Raw genomic sequence first — 17900 nt, 5'->3', positions numbered from 1 at the left:
GAAAAATATTTGTGCTCTGTGAAAATGAGCAGGTCTGACAAATGCCAGACAAAAGCAATACACAGTACAATAGAGAATCACACATCACATGGGTTATGTTCATCCATACTCCCTCAACTTCATATGAGGCTCTCCACTGCTAACCAGTATACAGCAAATAATTTCAGTCCAGCTAACGTAACATGAAAAAATTTGCAAATGGGCCCCCTTTGCCTATCCTTGAGAATGTAGATCTTTTTTAACACTATGGATTTAAAGCCAGTGTCACTTTACACCATTTTCTTAATTTTCCTACTTTACATTACTCTCCAACTTTCTACAATCCCCCAAAAAAGTCAGATAAAAACATCTGTCTGCCTGATAAATGGGTTTTTGTGAGTCTTTGAAGACACTTGTCCATGACATGTTTGTCCCGAGAAAAGCTTACTTATTAAGAAAAACTGGAATAACTTGACGTATGTAACATGTCATCAAAAACTCTTGGGTTTTTTTCCACTAGCTGGAACAAAGACTTCTAGATGTTGGGTAAAAGGGTCATTGGTTTAAGAGAGCCAGAGAACAATATTTTACAGTTAGTAGGGAAGAGAATAGTTCATTCTCTTGCTCATCTAGAAGTCTGAGTAATAAGTAGAGTTGGCCTGGGTGTAAAATCCGAGATTCTTCAACAAAAAAAAAATATGGACAGAACTTTGCTAAGTCGCCCACTGTTCCAGTCACATAATAAATCTGCGAGTAATTCCTCTCGGACTCCTGTGGCCTGTTAGTTTGTTGTAGTACATGAAACTGCAAAACATTACATTTATATCATCCCCTCCTATCAAGCCTTCCCATTCGGTATAGGGCTGACAAAGTGGGTAAGAATAAATGAAAAAATAAACTGTATTATAAATGTCAGTAAATAACAGTGTCCTGGATAAACTGTTAATTATCCCCATAGCTGTTGTTAAACAAGTTTTTGCATGAATAGTTTAAAAAATTTACATATGTCATATTCATGTACCTATTCTAGCAGTAACTCGGGATGATTCCTTCATTTAAGTATTTATACTTGTATAGTATAGTGACTTTGATTCTGCATCAGCTATGAAAGTAGTGATATTCCATACATTTGAAACAATACCAAACTGGTACTTCAAACAGGGGAACCAGGTGTGTACAATGAGAATATATGTACCCATCTCAAGGAAAGAATTACATCTGCTCTAAAATAGAGTCAGAGTAGGTTAAAAAATTAATTGTGTTCCATACTTTTCAGCACTGTCATTCCCTTAAACAAGCCAAAGGTCCGGAATAAGTAGCTATTTCAAATCGTATCTATCACAATATACAATTTGCTTCCAATTCTTTGAAATACTAGTAGTATAAGATAAAATGACAAGTCAGACTTCGAAAGGTTCTAAGATCCTTGTTTGATTAAATCCAACAACAACATTTGGAAGGAAGACATTTACTCAGCTGTGACAAAGAGCCATTAAATTATTTTCGTTCCATGTCTTAATGAAGTTCATTAACATTTTCTCTGTGAAAATATTTCTTCTTCTTGCCAAGGAGCTCATACGTCCTCTCTTTCATTTCATAGCCCAAAGTTTGATGCAAGATGCAAAGTTAGAGCTACAAATACACAAATAATGAAGATGAACATTTCTATAAATGAAAGCTTGCAGATCGTAACTTAAATACTTTGCAGAATTAATCAAACAGGGACTTGGAAGAGAGTGCACCATCATATTTAAAATGTTCATTTTGATTAAAAAACTCCATTTGACACATTGATTTAAGAAGTGATGTATCATCAGCCAGAGATCCCATGGCATTTGAGAGAGGGAGGAAAAACTGTAGGCGACAGCCAAATTAAATGTGTGAAATCACCATGGCCCTCAGGCTTTTCCTTTGGGAGGCATTTCCTTCTTTTGGCCACTTTTGTAAGATTATAAATTTGTGTGGCATAAATGGTAAAATCACTGATCTCTGATGGGATAGGCAGAGTCAGAAAATAACCTGCAGTGCATAAAAAAGCAGCCCAGTGATCTTCAACTATTTTAGACACAATCAATCTCCGAGACACAGATTTGAAGATAACTACAAGCACATAATTATTTAGCTTTATTTTTGTGTGCAAATAAACAGTACAGGCATATTTGCACATGGTGGTAATGCATGTTTGTAGGTGCTTAAATGTACTGGCTACTCATACAATCTTCACATATACATACGTTATCCCAATTGCAGGCTGTATTTTTCATCATTTAAATAAAAGTAAGTTTCCCAATATCCACTGTACTCATCGAATTCAGTTGAAACAAGCATAGCTGAAACCTTGAAGAAATGTTATATTCTGGCAAGAAATGTCTTGCTCAAAAAGTAACCTAGTACTTTACTAGCTGTATGTACACTGATTGGTCTCTGACATTATTGCAAGGTATGCAAGTGTAGTTAGGTCCACTTAACTAAAAAAAGTAATAAGTAAGTATTACACTACTTACGGAGCTCTCAAAAGATAAGTTGGTTAAAACTGCATTTGGCTGTGCTGAAAATGCATGCAAACACCAAGGCTCTCGGCTATGAACTGCAATGCAGTCATTTCATGTTGGCTTGTATTGAGTGTGTTATTCAGGTTAGAACTGCATGACTGAAACTGGGTATTGAGCCAGGGAAATATATTTAACCCTAGGCTAAATGGTGAACCTCTTAAAAGCAAGGAGTGAACGTGTAAGTTAACGGTGTCCAATAGCTTGTATTTCTCAGTAAAGCTGCATGCAGGAATGCCGTAAAAGAGGAAAAACATTTGACATTGGTGGTATTGTTCTCCCTGTTAGCACCAGCTTCAATAAGGTGGTTTAGGAACAACATCATCCTCAGAAAAGGAGGGCAGCTGTGTGTGGGTAGTTAGGATCAGGCAGCCGGAAGATATCGCGCTGTACGGAAAGATAGGACCCCCTCCCCTAATAGCCAGTAGCATTTAGGTGTGAAGTAAGCAGGCGGAAATGACGTCGTAAACCCAAGGTATATAACACCGTGTTATCTACCAATAAACGCCATTTGCCGTCCACCACATTGGTGTCTGCGAGTCGATGGCCCGAGTGCCCCGGGGAGGGGGGTCGCCGTGCCGTTCCTGAACCAGGTCGCCACGCCGTACGAAGGCGACAGCTGTGACCCATCTTAAATACTGGCTTATAATGGGAGTCTGCAACAGCGCAGAGGACTGAATACACTGTGTTTCGCTAATGTTTCAAATCTGTGCTCCCAGTTCCTGTCTTGTGACAAGCCCATGATATTCCATGTGATACAGGTTTAGTCCAGTTTGTAACAGACAAAAATTACATTGCATACTCTCTCTACTGTCCCTTTATTCCCCTCAGAAAAGAAAAACAAATATAACCACCATGTCTACTGGTCCACATAATGTAGCTGCTTAGAATGGAGAAGGATCTGTCTTTTAATTTTTCTCCCTCAAATAATTGTGTTTGGAAGGCAAGCAGAAAAAACACCGCAGTAGGAGTGCTTTAATAATGTAATTGCAAGGGAACTGGACTGTACCAAAGGTGAACAGCATGCATGATGGCATTTGTATTTCTGGCATCTCCTTCAGAAGAAATAAGACATTAATCCTACATACCAGTTTTCACCTTGCTCCAGAATATTTAGCGCACATTTCAATGACTGCAGCTCCATTTCTAAATCTCTCTATTGCTGCTAAAGATTTATTGCTACTATTAACTGTAAGTGCAATGGACTCTCACTGTTATTTCAATGAGATTCCTCACACTCAAAGGTCTGCTATGGTTTCACTAAGTATTCTTAACCTAGATGCATTTCCTGTGAATACAGTAATTCTCAGACACATATAAAAGTACCTAACATTTTGACATCTGTGCTCTCTTCAATAAAATTTATACCATGGCCAAGAGTCCACCTTAAAAAATTAGTACTGAATCTCTTCCTCTATCCCTGAAGTCTAAGATCATTTAAAAAAAAAAAACTTCAACATGCTTTCCATAATAAAAATATAGATCTTCCCCAGGAAGTTTCAACTCTATAGGAGCACATCTACTAGCTGCACATAACAGTAAAATATAGAGTGGCAGAGCCTGGTTTTCCTTTATTTTACGTCACTTGTAGTCTATTATGTCATCAAAAATCTGGTACGCTGCAATAACCAGAAGACACTCACTCACTTTCTCCTACTGTATGCTATGCAGGAACATGCAATAAATCTCACCTGTATCTAACGACCTATAATAATATTTAACAATAACAGAGAACAGTCCTATACAGAGATGCCTATTTATAGCAGCAGGAAGGAGTTTTGCTCACTGCTATGTAAGGACAGCTTTGTGACAATCTATTAAAATCCAGGTCTTTTAATAAGTAAAGAAGTGTCAAATATATGGTTAACTGTTCATGTATTCTGCATGACCGTATATGGAGGAACCACGCTGTCAAAACTAAGTATCACTGGAATTGAGTAGATAAGAGAAAACCATAATGCCTGCAGTAGATTTTGTTTTGAAATAAAGTCTTAAATGTCTGAATTTTAAGAAAAAATGCAAAACTGAAAATCAGCTGCTCAGTATTATACTTCCTTAGTTTTCAGTTGTTGAATTCTGGACTTGGCCCTGAAGATTTCAGTTAAGCCACAAGTGTAGTATAACCTAGCATAAATGAGGCTGGTTAAAAACAGTTTTAATGAATACACAAACAGGAGTAATCTTAATTGATCATTAAGATCAATATATTTTTATGGCATTTTTTCAAGCTTTAAAAGCACTTTTATTTACAACTGGCAAAAAGAAAAACTTGTGATAAAACATTTACTTAACCATCAATTAACAAGACAAAATCTTTAGCTTCCGTATTAAAACATAGTCGTCAAAAAGATTAACAATCCCAGTAAAGCTCCTCCTCCCCTCCAAATCACGATGGGTCTAAGTATATGGCCTACACAGAGGATGTATAGCTACTTAATAGGTGGGAAAACAAAGCAATATCACAAGCACTGAATGTCAAAGAAAACTCAACATAAAATTTTGCTTAAGATAATTTTATTTTCAACCTCTACTACACGAGAAATCTCTCTAAAAGGGAAGTTTGTTGCCTCAACAAGAAGTTACGTGAAGGAAACCAACCCAAGCATGAAAAAGGGTAACCACAGTCTGAGAATAACAATTTGATTCCAGATTTGTCCATATATTTATGTCTCTAAGAATGTGTGCAAAGTGTCCAGTGATGTAGTGAGGTCCCTAAGCATGTTGGAGAATCCCTCTAGGCATGTAGATGTCTGAATGTTTACAAAATGGTCCTGCAGTCCTTTATACACTGACATTTTGTGGAATGATCGCAGATTTCTGCAGATTCAGAGAAAATCCATACAGGCTCAGAAGGGGTACAAATAACTCAAGCTATATGATCTTGCCCAAATGAATCTAGACTCTAGTCTGTGTTTAAAACAGAAAGCCTGTGTACAACCCATGACTTCAGAACACTCTTTTCTTTAAAGGTTCAGTCAAGTGTAACTGCAGTATCTCTCTTAATTATAAAAAGCTGGAAGTATTGTACATTTACAGACAGGTATTTTTTAATTTATGGAATCAGAAAAACTTGAGTTGGGAGGGACCTTTGGAGAGCTCTAGTCTGAACTCCTGCTAAAAACAGGGTTACTTTCAGAGTGAAAGCACATTGTTTTGGGCCTTCTTCAATCAACTTTTGAAAATCTCCAAAAGATCCCACAGCTTCTCTGTGCTCCCAGTGGTTGACCACCTCACTGTGAACTTTCTTCGTTATACCAGAGATTTCCTGGTTGCAACTTCTGACCTCCTGTGCCCTTCTGAGAAAAATTTGACTCCACCTTCTCTATAGCCTTCTTCAATTACATCATCAAATAGTACAGACAGATCCCCTCTTAGATCTCTTTCCTCCAAGCTAAACAAGCCCAGTTCCTTTTGCTTCTTTTTACATGCCAGGTATTCCAGACCTCTAACGACCTTGCTGGTCCTTTACTGGATTTGCCCTAACTTGTTAATCTGTTCTTTCAGGTGGCTCCACAACAGGACAGAGAATCCCACATGTGGCCTCACTAGCATTGAGAAAGGAAAATAATCACTTCCCTCTACTTACTGGCCTCTCTTGCCAACGCAGCCCAGAATGCTGTTAGCCTTTATTGCTGCAAGGCATTGCTGACCCATGGTTCAACGTGTTTCTTACTAGGAGCCCTAGATTGTCTTCCGCAGAGCTGTTTTGTACCAAGCAGGTCAGTACCTAGCCTGTACCAGTGATTTGGGTAATTCTATCCCAGGTGAAGGACTTGTATTTGTCATTGATAAATTTCATGGAAAGTATTTGTTGTTGAATATAAAGTCGTTGCCAAAGATCAGTGCAAAACCAGAATGAAATTAAGTAGCAAAGATCTGGCAAGCTAGTACTTTTTTAAACCGGGGGGTTGGGGGAGGGGCGGAAATTCAGTATTCATCATCTGGTATTCCCTATATGCGGAGTTTATAAGCACTTCACATCAACTACTGAGCCTCTGGGGAGCACTTTCTCACACGTAAGAGGAAGAACTGTCTGGATTAGAATTATGCTGGGCTTTGTTTAGTAGGTTTTAAGACAGAGTAGATGTAGGAAGCATTACATTAAACTAGCTACTATGCAAATTGGCAATCAATGCAGGCAGGTGCATGCCTGTTGTCCCAGACTGAAAACTACTTCAGCCCAAAAGACCTAGTTAACACCTCTGACACTCTTCTTCCTACAAATATTACACAAAATGTGAATATTATATTCTGATAATAGACAAAGCTATTACATCAAGGCATTATTTGGCACTAAATGTGGGATTTCAGAAAATCTTTTGATTTCTGAAGCAAGGCCATCTTGGGCATAGCGATCACAAAATGATGGAGTTTTCGATTCTTAGAGAAGTAAGGATGGGGGTCAGCAGAACTGCTACCCTGGACTTCCGGAGGGCAGACTTCGGCCTGTTCAGGAGACTGGTTGACAGTGTCCCTTGGGAGGCAGTTCTGAAGGGACTTTCAAAGGAGTCCAGGAAGGCTGGATATTCTTCAAGAAGGAAATCTTAAAGGTGCAGGAGCAGGCTGTCCCCATGTGCCAAAAGACAAGCCTGGGGGGAAGAAGAGTGGCCTGGCTGAACAGAGAGCTTTGGCTGGAACTCAGGAAAAAAAGAAGAGTTTGTGACCTCTGGAAGAAGGGGCAGGCAACTCAGGAGGACTACAAGGATGTTGTGAGGCTATGCAGGGAGAAAATTAGAAGGGCCAAAGCCCAACTAGAACTTAATCTGGCTACTGCCATAAAAGACAATAAAAAATGTTTCTATAAATACATTAGCAACAAAAGGAGAGCTAAGAAGAATCTCCATCCTTTATTGGATGTGGGGGGAAATATAGTGACAACGGATGAGGAAAAGGCTGAGGTACTTAATGCCTTCTTTGCCTCAGCCTTTAATAGTAAAACCAATTGTTCTCGGGGTACCCAGCCCCCTGAGCTGGAAGACAGGGACAGGGAGCAGAATGAAGCCCCCATAATCCAAGGGGAAATCATTAGCAACCTGCTACACCACTTAGTCACACACAAGTCTACAGGGCTGGATGGGATCCGCCCAAGGGTACTGAGGAAGCTGGTGGAAGTGCTCACTAAGCCACTTTTGATAATTTATCAGCAGGCCCAGGGAGGTCCCAGCTGACTGGAAGTTAGCAAATGTGATGCCCATCTACAAGAAGGGCCGGAAGGAGGATCCAGGGAACTACAGGCCTCTCAGTCTGACCTCGGTGCTGGGGAAGGTTATGGAGCAGATCATCTTGAGTGCCGTCACACGGCACGTACAGGACAACCAGGTGATCAGGCCCAGTCAGCATGGGTTTATGAAAGGCAGGTCCTGCTTGACTAACCTGATCTCCTTCTATGACAAGATGACCTCTTTAGTGGATGAGGGAAAGACTGTGGATGTTGTCTACCTAGACTTTAGTAAAGCCTTTGACACCATTTCCCACAGCATTCCGCTGGAGAAACTGGCAGCTCACGGCTTAGACAGGTGCACTCTTCGCTGGGTAAGAAGCTAGCGGGATGGCAGGGCCCAAAGAGTTGTGATGAATGGAGTTAAATCCAGTTGGCAGCTGGTCACAAGTGGTCCTGGGCTCAGTATTAGGGCCAGTTCTGTTTAATATCTTTATCAATGATCTGGACAAGGAGATCGAGTGCACCCTCAGTAAGTTTACAGATGACACCAAGCTGGGCAGGAGTGTTGATCTGCTTGAGGGTAGGAAGGCTCTGCAGAGGGACCTGGACAGGCTGGATCGATGGGCTGAGGCCAACTGTATGAGGTTCAACAAGGCCAAGTGCCGGCTCCTGCACTTGGGTCACAACAACCCCAGGCAATGCTACAGGCTTGGGGAAGAGTGGCTGGAAAGCTGCCCGGAGGAAAAGGACCTGGGGGTGCTGATTGACAGCCGGCTGAACATGAGCCAGCAGTGTGCCCAGGTGGCCAAGAAGGCCAATGGCATCCTGGCCTGTATCAGAGATAGTGTGGCCAGCAGGAGTAGGGAGGTGATCGTGCCCCTGTACTCGGCACTGGTGAGGCCGCAGCTCGAATACTGTGTTCAGTTTTGGGTCCCTCACTACAAGAAGGACGTTGAGGTGCTGGAGCATGTCCAAAGAAGGGCAACGAAGCTGGTGAAGGGTCTAGAGCACAAGTCTAGATCCTTGAGGAGCGGCTGAGGGAACTGGGGTTGTTTAGTCTGGAGAAAAGGAGGCTGAGGGAAGACCTTATTGCACTCTATAACTACCTGAAAGGAGGTTGTAGCGAGGTGGGGGTCGGTCTCTTCTCCCAAGTAACAAGCGATAGGACGAAAGGAAACAGCCTCAAGTTGCACTGGGGAGGTTTAGATTGGATAGTGGGAAAAATTTCTTCACCAAAAGGGTTGTCAATCATTGGAACAGGCTGCCCAGGGAAATAGTTGAGTCACCATCCCTGGAGGTATTTAAAAGAGGTGTAGATGTGGCACTTAGGGACATGGTTTCATGGTGAACTTGGCAGCCTTAGGTTAACGGTTGGACTTGATGATCTTAAGGGTCTTTTGCAACCTAAACGAGTCTATGACTCTATAATTCTAAGCTGTTTGTTGCTAGTCATATTCACAGCACCTGTATTATCCAGGTATCCACAATACCAGTGATTTACCATGGTACTTGAGTGTTTTAGATGGAAGAAACTGTCTGTATGGCTAATCAACTAAGAATATATTTTACATATAGACATTATTTCCGGTTTTGTTATTGTACCATCTATGAGCCCTTATCAAGGACTTGGATAACACATTGCTTAACACAATGGTAAGTAACACAGAACAAAAAAAGACTATTCATGTTCAAGAGATCATTCAGTCTAAACTTCATACACAGGATGATATATAAATTCAAAACAGATCAGGAAGACTATAAGGAAGCAATGAGGAACCATTGGTCTCTGGAAAAGATGGCAATCAGAGCATATGAGTGGCTAACCTGTTGTCAGGTTTTGTTGTCATGAATGCAAAAAAGGTTTCAAGAAGATAATCACTTAATCCTGGGACATTTATATGATTTTTTTTCTAGTGCTGATGTGATAAAGTACAAAAAAGGGATAGAGTTATCCGCCTGAAAAATGTGCCGAGGCCATGAAGACTGGCATCATGGGCCAATCAAGCAGGAGTCAGCCTGTATCTACTGCTAGCACTGGTGACAGCAGTGCAGCTATCAAGAGTCTTGCATGTGAAGGTGACCGCTTACAGGTTCCATAGGGGAACCATTAAGGAGATGGTCAGCAGTGGCATGGCATCCTGAAGAGATACAGCTGGGAAAGTCTAGCTTTGCCTAGCTTAGGGAAAAGAACGGTTCATTATTTCAGATGCAGAGATGCTGAGGAAAGAAAAGGCTGTAATTTAAACTTTATAGAAAAAAAATTATGTATAAAACTTAAGAACAATCTGCATGTGAAGACATAGAAACAAAGTTACAGAGAAAAGTACATCCAAATCAGAGCCCAGAGAATTAACCTAAAATCAGTCAAGTTCTGAGCTGCATGTAAAATCAAAGGGATAAGATGCAGGCAGGAAAAGAGGTAAAACAACGTCTTCAGGCCTGAGCCTCCAACCTGTCTCATGAAGATACAGTCCTTCCTCATTGGTGCCAGAACCCAAGAGGTCAAAATGGACCCACATACGTGCAGGAGTTCACAAACACAGCCAAGTTATAGAGCAGGGAGAGGAGGCCTTTCCCACACACTTAGTGACACGTCACTATAATCTTGGAAGAGTTTAAGCAAGTCAGATTCCCTATTTTTAATAAAACAACTGCTTGGAGATGAAAAAATATATTATTATTTAACCCAAAGGCATTGAGAAACCAGTTCATGATTTTGATCAACGCTTTCATCATGTAGCTTTATGGGCTCTGAAATGCTGCTGGTGATCAATCAACAGTGACTTCAAGCTCATACAAGGGTCAATAGGGAGGGAATTTGGGAAATTGTCCTGGTGCAAGTAAATTTAAAAAAATGCAACAGGAAGGCTCTATGAATGTTGTCACATGCTTTTAATTAGCTCGTGTTCCCTAGTAAACTATCATGGCATGACATATGAGAAATCAGTTTTTACAACTCCATCAATGAGTGCTTTTTCAATGACAAATTATCATGTTCTTATTCTGTTACTTAGCAGTCTAGAAAATTGCCTGGAAAATAAATATTGTGTATGTGTACCAATTCCACTTTATAACTCCTAGCACTGGTCCCATGACTTTAGTATTCTAACAACATTAAAACCCTCTGCATTATGGAATTATAATCATGAAAACAAATTATGCCTGTCTGGAAGACCCCAGTTAGGATGTAATTATGATGTGAAATCACAACAGCAAAGTAATAGAAATACATGGCTGTGAGGGCCTAGTTATGATCATATAAAAATGCTTTCATTAAGCATTCACTGCCCTGATGAATATTTTGTATCACTGGAATTATGGTTATGCTGCAAAAGCTGTATATCTACACTGGTTATAAGCAATACGTTCATCAGTGTACTGACGGATTGCAGTCTACAATATATTTCTATCAGCAATGCGCAAGTAATATCATTTATGTGAAATTATTGATAAAACCACCACGTGTTGCAATGCCTTCGATACATACTTGGAAAGAAACTGCTTTATCTCTGTTCTTTCCTGCTTTTGTGTGTTAATCTTTTAGCATAGAATTATTTGTTTGCTAATACCACAACACAGGGGCTAGTGTTATATTATTACAAAAGGAAGATATGGGGATATCCATTACAACTTCTGTATTTTAGGCATGAGAACACATTGTTTGCACACTTAAGCCTTCCAGAGCTGTTTTCTTAATTTTATCAGCAAGCATCTTTTATATATATATACACACACACATATATCTCTCTGAGGTATTTTACAGCTTCTACATTGAATTTTAGTTAAACATTGAGAGTCATTCTGATATATCTCACGACCGCATCATAAGAAGTCTACCGACAGGGAAGTCCTCAACCCTCTTCTTGACATGTGTCACACCTTAAGAGGTGGCTGTGAATCCTCATGGCCACCTGCTACTGTAGGGACAATACTCCCAATTCTAGACACCTTCATAATGCTTACAGTAACTGTTTAAATGAAACACTATTTTTAGAAAATATAATGTATTTGCCTCCAAATTTCAATTCTATATAGCAGGTGTAACAAAGAAAAATGTTATGGCCATGTTCTCCACACTTGTAACTTGACAATCAGAGAAGCCAGGAGTACTAAAGTGTTCAGAATGTCTTAATCATTAAAATATCCATTTCCCAGTTTAACATTTAATGTAAGTGGAAGGAACTGCACATTGGAAGTGGAAGGAACAGTAAGCTACCAGATGTGCAAGCATCATGAAGCTCCTTCTTAATGTTGCATAACTTTGTTCTTTTCCTTAACCCCATACGAACTAATTGCAGAGAGATTTGGTGGCTACCCTTTCACTGTTATCATCCTAGAGAACAAAGACAACTTTGACCATTCAATGTATTGGAAGGGTGCATGTGGTAAAACAAACAGGGTTATCAGTAATTAAAAAAGGGGGTTTAGATCCATCATTTTTGTTCCAACAATAGAGAGGACTTATAAAAATCGATTAGTAGAGTTCAAAGATGTCCTCAACTGCCAAGTACCGGGTAAGAAAATCACATTAAAAGCATTGGGCTTTTGTAAAATGTATTCTGTGTTATTATCTGCACTGACACAGTAACATTTATCTAGAGATACCTTTTGGGGCTGCTTTGGTTTCTCTTCTTTCTCTCTACTCCTTGAATTACTTCTAGAGCTCCAAAATGGCTATAAATAGACATGTTTATGCACGTTCTTTCTGTAAAAAGTAGATCTGAAAAACTCACGAGTCCAAGCATGACAAATATGATGTTTGTAAATTTGTGTAAACAAGCAGTATCAAACAGATTACATGCATGCAGCCTCTTTAACCATAAAAACTTAGATAATTTAATTTATTTTATTATAAGTTTAATCAACGCACTGTATAAATAGGCAGAGTAGGTCATTTCTAACAACAAATGATCAAATGGCAAGGAATGCCTCAAAGGATCCAACCATCTGAGAACTCAGCTCCCGTTTCCACTTATGATCCTCTGACTGGAGAGAGGCTCAGATATATAAATGAGGGTGAATACAGTCCACTTTATTGAAACCTATAAAGCCACACTGTAAGTAACGATATGTCAGGAATCCAATCTGTCATGGGCTTAATGGTCTACTGAGAAAGCTTCTGTGTTATTTAAATAGCACAAATAACCTTGTGCTATATAAAATTCCGAATCTAATTTTGATGCAGTTGGTATCTTAGGGTCCTTCTAATTGATAGTGAGCAAAGGAATAAAATCAGGAAACTGAGCTAAGTTAAAATGAGACTGTTGCAACAGAACTATGTGCTGTAAAGATGCAGGGAACAAACAGTACATCTGTTAGAAGACAAAGGTTCCTAAATATTTTATAAGAAGCCCTCCTTTTCTGTAATAGCCTGTGTCCTTCAGGCCCGAGCCGCTTATCTACACACGTATATTCCATTTTCTGCCACGTCCCAAGCCCCCATGCTCCTACCTCCCCTCTTCCTCCGGGAAACATTTCTACGTCTTTTCCCCCCAGCCCTGCCCCATGACAGCCTTGCTTTCTCTGCTGTGCCCGGGCACGCCCAGGGAGGGCAAACACGGACCTGCTCGCAGTGCTACTGCTCTCACCGAGTCACACAAGGCTGGCTTAGCCTGCTGTTTGCCACACCGCTGGAGGGAAGAGGCAGCAGGATGAGACACAGCTTATCCTCAACTGAACAGACATAAAACTCATACCCCAGGCTCATCTTCAGCCATTTGTCCTGCTGACTTCTGCCCCCCCCAACTCAAAATAAACATCATACTTTTTTGATGGTTAGAGAACAGTCATTGGGGTAAAAGGAGTAAGAGACAAAAGGAGGGAAAAGACTAGACAGCATTTTCCCTGGATTTCCTACATTTCCCAGATTGCATTCCGGCTCGCCCTTGGGAAGGCTCCCACACAGTATGACAATGTTGCTGGACAGTTATATTATCTACTCTTTATTACACCTGTATAAATGCAGCAGAACTCCAATACTCCAACTGTGGTTTGTTTGTTTGTTTTTTCAAATTAGTTCATCTGGATGTCTATTCTTGTACACGAGAACAAAATGTATCCCTCTCCTCTTAAATTTTACTGTGCAGTCTTCCACTTTAGTGATTTATTTATACTTACTGACTGAAAAAGAAAACAATTATCCAAAAATAAAATTATAATCTTCATTAAATCCATATTATCTATTAATGCACTTGTGGCTTACTTATTTATATTCAATACAAACATATTTTTGTATAAGCATTGGTGTTGACAAATACATATTTAGGCGTACTGTAAGCAACACGTGTAATAGCACAAAGACAGAGCAAAGATTTTACTCACCAAGCCATCCTGATCCTGAATTGGGTATACACATATCTGTTTCAGCACTGGGCAACACAAATCCAACTACAAAAACTTCAACCCCATCAGCCATTAGGGCCATTCCCAACACAAAGAAGAGGGCCCACTGGAAACGACCATGGCCACATTCCTGTATTATCAGCTCGTACTGCTGTGCTAGCTCTTCTTCATCAGCTTTCCTCTCTGTTTCAAGTTCATGACGATCCTTATATTCATCACCCATAGGCTGACCTAAGGCCACCATGCCATCCTTGCCCTGCCCCATTTTGGGGATTCCCTGATACTCCCCTTCATAAATTTCATCATCTTCATCATGCCCTTCAGTTGCTTCACTCGATCCTTCATCATCATTAGCTTCTACACCATAATTTCCTCCTTGGACATAGTAATCATCGTCATCTTCCTCATCCTGGAATCGGTTGTAGGACCTCTGTGTGTAGCCATCCTGAGCTTTGTCAACAGCTTTATTCACTTTTTTCACCGCTTGCCTCTTCACCTCTTTGGCAATATCTTTTGCCCCTTTCACAAATGAAGTCCTATCTTTGTATGTTTCCTCCATCTTGTATCAAAGAAGAACTGATGTTGTGCTGCAGAGAGACCTGCTGAATACCGTTTAGAATATCTGTTGCGTGTTGGACATCAGTAGAAAAAACGCAAGCACATGTGAAGCTGTAATATTCAACCTGCAAAATATGAGAGAAAAAAGTTTATACTTTGCTCCTTCTTAGTTGCTTCTTCACACTGTGTCCTGATTTCGGCTGGGATAGAGTTAATTTTCTTCCTAGTAGCTGGTATAGTGTTGTGTTTTGGATGTAATATGAAAATAATGATAACACACTGGTATTTTAGTTGTTTATAAGTAGTGCTTACATTGCCAAGGTCTTTTCAGCTTTTCATGCTCTACCGATTGAGAAGGCTGGAGACGCACAAGAAGCTGGGAGGGGGCACAGCCAGGACAGCTGACCCAAACTGGCCAAAGGGATATTCCACACCATATGACGTCATGCTTCATGCTCAGTATATAAAATAGGGGAAAGCTGGCCAGAGAGCCGCTGTTTGGGGACTGGGCTGGGCATCGGTCAGAGGGTGGTGACCAATTGCATCGCGCATCACTTGCTTTGCATATTCTATTATTATTATTATTATTATTATTATTATTATTATTATTATTAATTTTATTAATTTTATTATTACTATTACTATTTTATTTTATTTCAATTATTAAACTGTCCTTATCTCAATCCACGAGTTTTGTCACTTTTACTGTTCTGATTCTCTCCCCCATCCCACCGGGGTGAGGAGTGAGTGAGCGGCTGTGTGGTGCTCAGCCGCCAGTTGGGTTTAAAGCACAACACACTGATATGGTACCATACCAAGCTTCATTTAAGCACTGGACACCACAGTTCAGGACTTCAAATATACAAATCTGGATTTTCTTCAGAGATGCAAATATCCCAGGTTACAAGGAAAATACTCTGAAGAGAAATCTAAAATTGATACCATTTTTCAGAGTGAAATTTATTACACTCTAGTCTTTCAATGGATACCAAGAGAACAAGCAATTCCATGCACCATACATCATATTGACTCTGTCTGCACTGTCCTTCCCCATTTGAACACCCTGCTATGTAATAAAATATTAGCTTTTCTCTCCATGAGTTGCCATGAAACATCTGTTCTCTGTCCAGCCTCCCACTTATACGAATCTTGTATGGAGTTATTATTCCTGAGATCTGTACCAGTCTTTCAAAGCTGACTGAACTTGGCCAATGCATTCACAGTCCATTCACACTGAGTGTTAACAGTATGTCGTTCCACCCTAAAAAAATCAGCGCAAGGAGCTGGGTGGATGGAATTGGTGGCACTTTCAAACTTTGAAGGTTTCTTATACCTAAATCATGGACAGACACATGCCTCTCTCTCCTGTCCATAGTGACAGTAAGGGCAGCCTGGAGCAACTGTACAGCATCTGCTAATTCACCCCAGAGTGTGTTAGTCCGGCGTGAGCTCACACCAATCTAGTGGCATGAAAGCACCAAGACATTTTGTCCCAGTCACCCTCCCTGCTCCCCTGCTGTGCCTTTCCATCTCTTCCTTCATGCAGCCCCAAAATCACACATGCGGACACAATGCGTCAAGAGCAGCTTGCTTATTTGACCAAAGACTAACCATTCCCTTCTTTTCTGGGCAGTTTTCAGACATATCAGCAAGGCAATTTGCTCATCACACATCTGCACAATCACTAGGGGTAGTAGAAAGAAACAGCAGCAGCCTGCAAGCAGAGGGAGGGAAGAAATGCAGGATCCTTCTTTGGCAACAGTCCATAGTTGGAACACCTGAAATCAATTGCAAAACTGCACCATTACTCATGTGTCTAAAGCTGAGGCGGGGCACTGGGCACTGAGAAGCCTCACCTCTGGGAGAAAGCAAGCTAAAATTTCTGTAGCAGTGCTTCCAAGAAAACACTGCCTACTTCCAGCTTGGGGAAAAGGTTATTTTTAACCATGATAATTTTAATGATCTATTTTCCGGGATAACCTCAGAAAAAGATGCAGTAGCACCACTTAAGGAGGCAGTGAGATGTAATGCAGGAGTAAGAATAAATGGCTGGAAATTTCTGAAGCAAATCCTAAGTAGTGTGAACTGTCCCCTGAGCTCCATGGGTGAAGATCAGGGTAGTGCTTTTAGAAGCTGTCCTTTATTCATTTGGTTGTAAACACTGTCCCCAGAAGTAATTTCCAGACATCAGTTTTAAGACTGATACTATTTTGAGGGATAGGAAGAACTACGGACTGCATTAGATAAACTAAGCACATGAGGTACTTCTGATAAAAGAAAAACAACACTAAAATCACACAAACATGCAGGTAATATGACTTAAGAAGCTAAAAGATAATTCCCTGGCTTTTTTTATAATGACTATAGAAATTCACCTATAGTGGAAAATATCTTTATTTTTAGTCCTTTCCTCTAGATTGATTTCATACACTGTGAATGTTTCTCAAAGAAATCAGATGTGATGACACTATTCAGCTATTCAATGCAAACTGAAGCATTTACTGGAAGAGAAATGCAAGATGTAATATTTATGACTGAAAACTGTAGCCTGATTTTAGGTACATGACAATCCTTCTAAATAGGTCATCCTGGTGAATCTTTTATGCTAAGGCAGTTTCTCTAATTAGAGCTTTTCAGTTTTCAAGGCGCTCCTTAGAAGTTATTTTTTGTGCACTGAATTAGGCATCTGATCCTTAGTGCTACCTGTGTATGACTACGGGATCTACTAGCTGTTATTGAACCTGCAATGCATAAAAACATTCACTGGCTCTGCTGTAGCCTTCTGCAAATACTTGCAAGACCTTCATGAACTCCTAACAGGCACTCTTCTGAGGGTTAATCGTTACAAAGTGTTCTTAGATTTTGACCATTTTAGATTATTTTAGAGTGCATATGCACCCTATTTAACCTAAACTCTGAATTCCTCTAATTCTTAGATTACTGGGCGTTTTTTTCCAGTGAGTACAGTCTTCTTTTAAGGATTTTTAGTTGTCAAATTCATTTTCCTGTAGGGTGTGTCTACAGAGGGAAGACAGCACGAGTTTAGGAATAGTGAATGACCATAAAGTCTAAATGCCAACACTGGCAAAACCGTGCTTTGCACTCCTATAGTGACACCTACCACATGAGTTCAGCAGACTCTAAAAACACAAATTTGCAAAAGCAACTGAGCTTACACTATAGTTTATGCTAGACCTGGTATGTCAATAAGGAACACCTGTTCCAACTCATTAACAGCATAACTCTGCCAGCAAAAGCCTGCACATAGACCAAGTCAAATTTCTGAAAGATTTACTGAGTATGAAAGCAGA

At 40.2% G+C, this 17900-nt stretch overlaps 1 protein-coding gene across 1 annotated transcript in view; it reads right to left on the bottom strand.

Annotated features, from left to right (window-relative positions):
• Positions 1-17900, bottom strand: part of SV2C (synaptic vesicle glycoprotein 2C) — a 116646-nt gene that overhangs the window by 71039 nt on the left and 27707 nt on the right. Inside the window, exon 2 of the mRNA XM_075136775.1 lies at positions 14011-14714. Within this exon, the coding sequence (XP_074992876.1) occupies positions 14011-14590 (580 nt within the window). The 5' untranslated portion in view covers positions 14591-14714. The remainder of the gene's footprint in view (positions 1-14010; positions 14715-17900) is intronic.

Source organism: Calonectris borealis, chromosome Z (assembly GCF_964195595.1).
Source record: "Calonectris borealis chromosome Z, bCalBor7.hap1.2, whole genome shotgun sequence".
In the NCBI taxonomy this organism is placed as follows: domain Eukaryota; kingdom Metazoa; phylum Chordata; class Aves; order Procellariiformes; family Procellariidae; genus Calonectris; species Calonectris borealis.
This window is presented reverse-complemented; position numbering and strand designations above follow the sequence as displayed.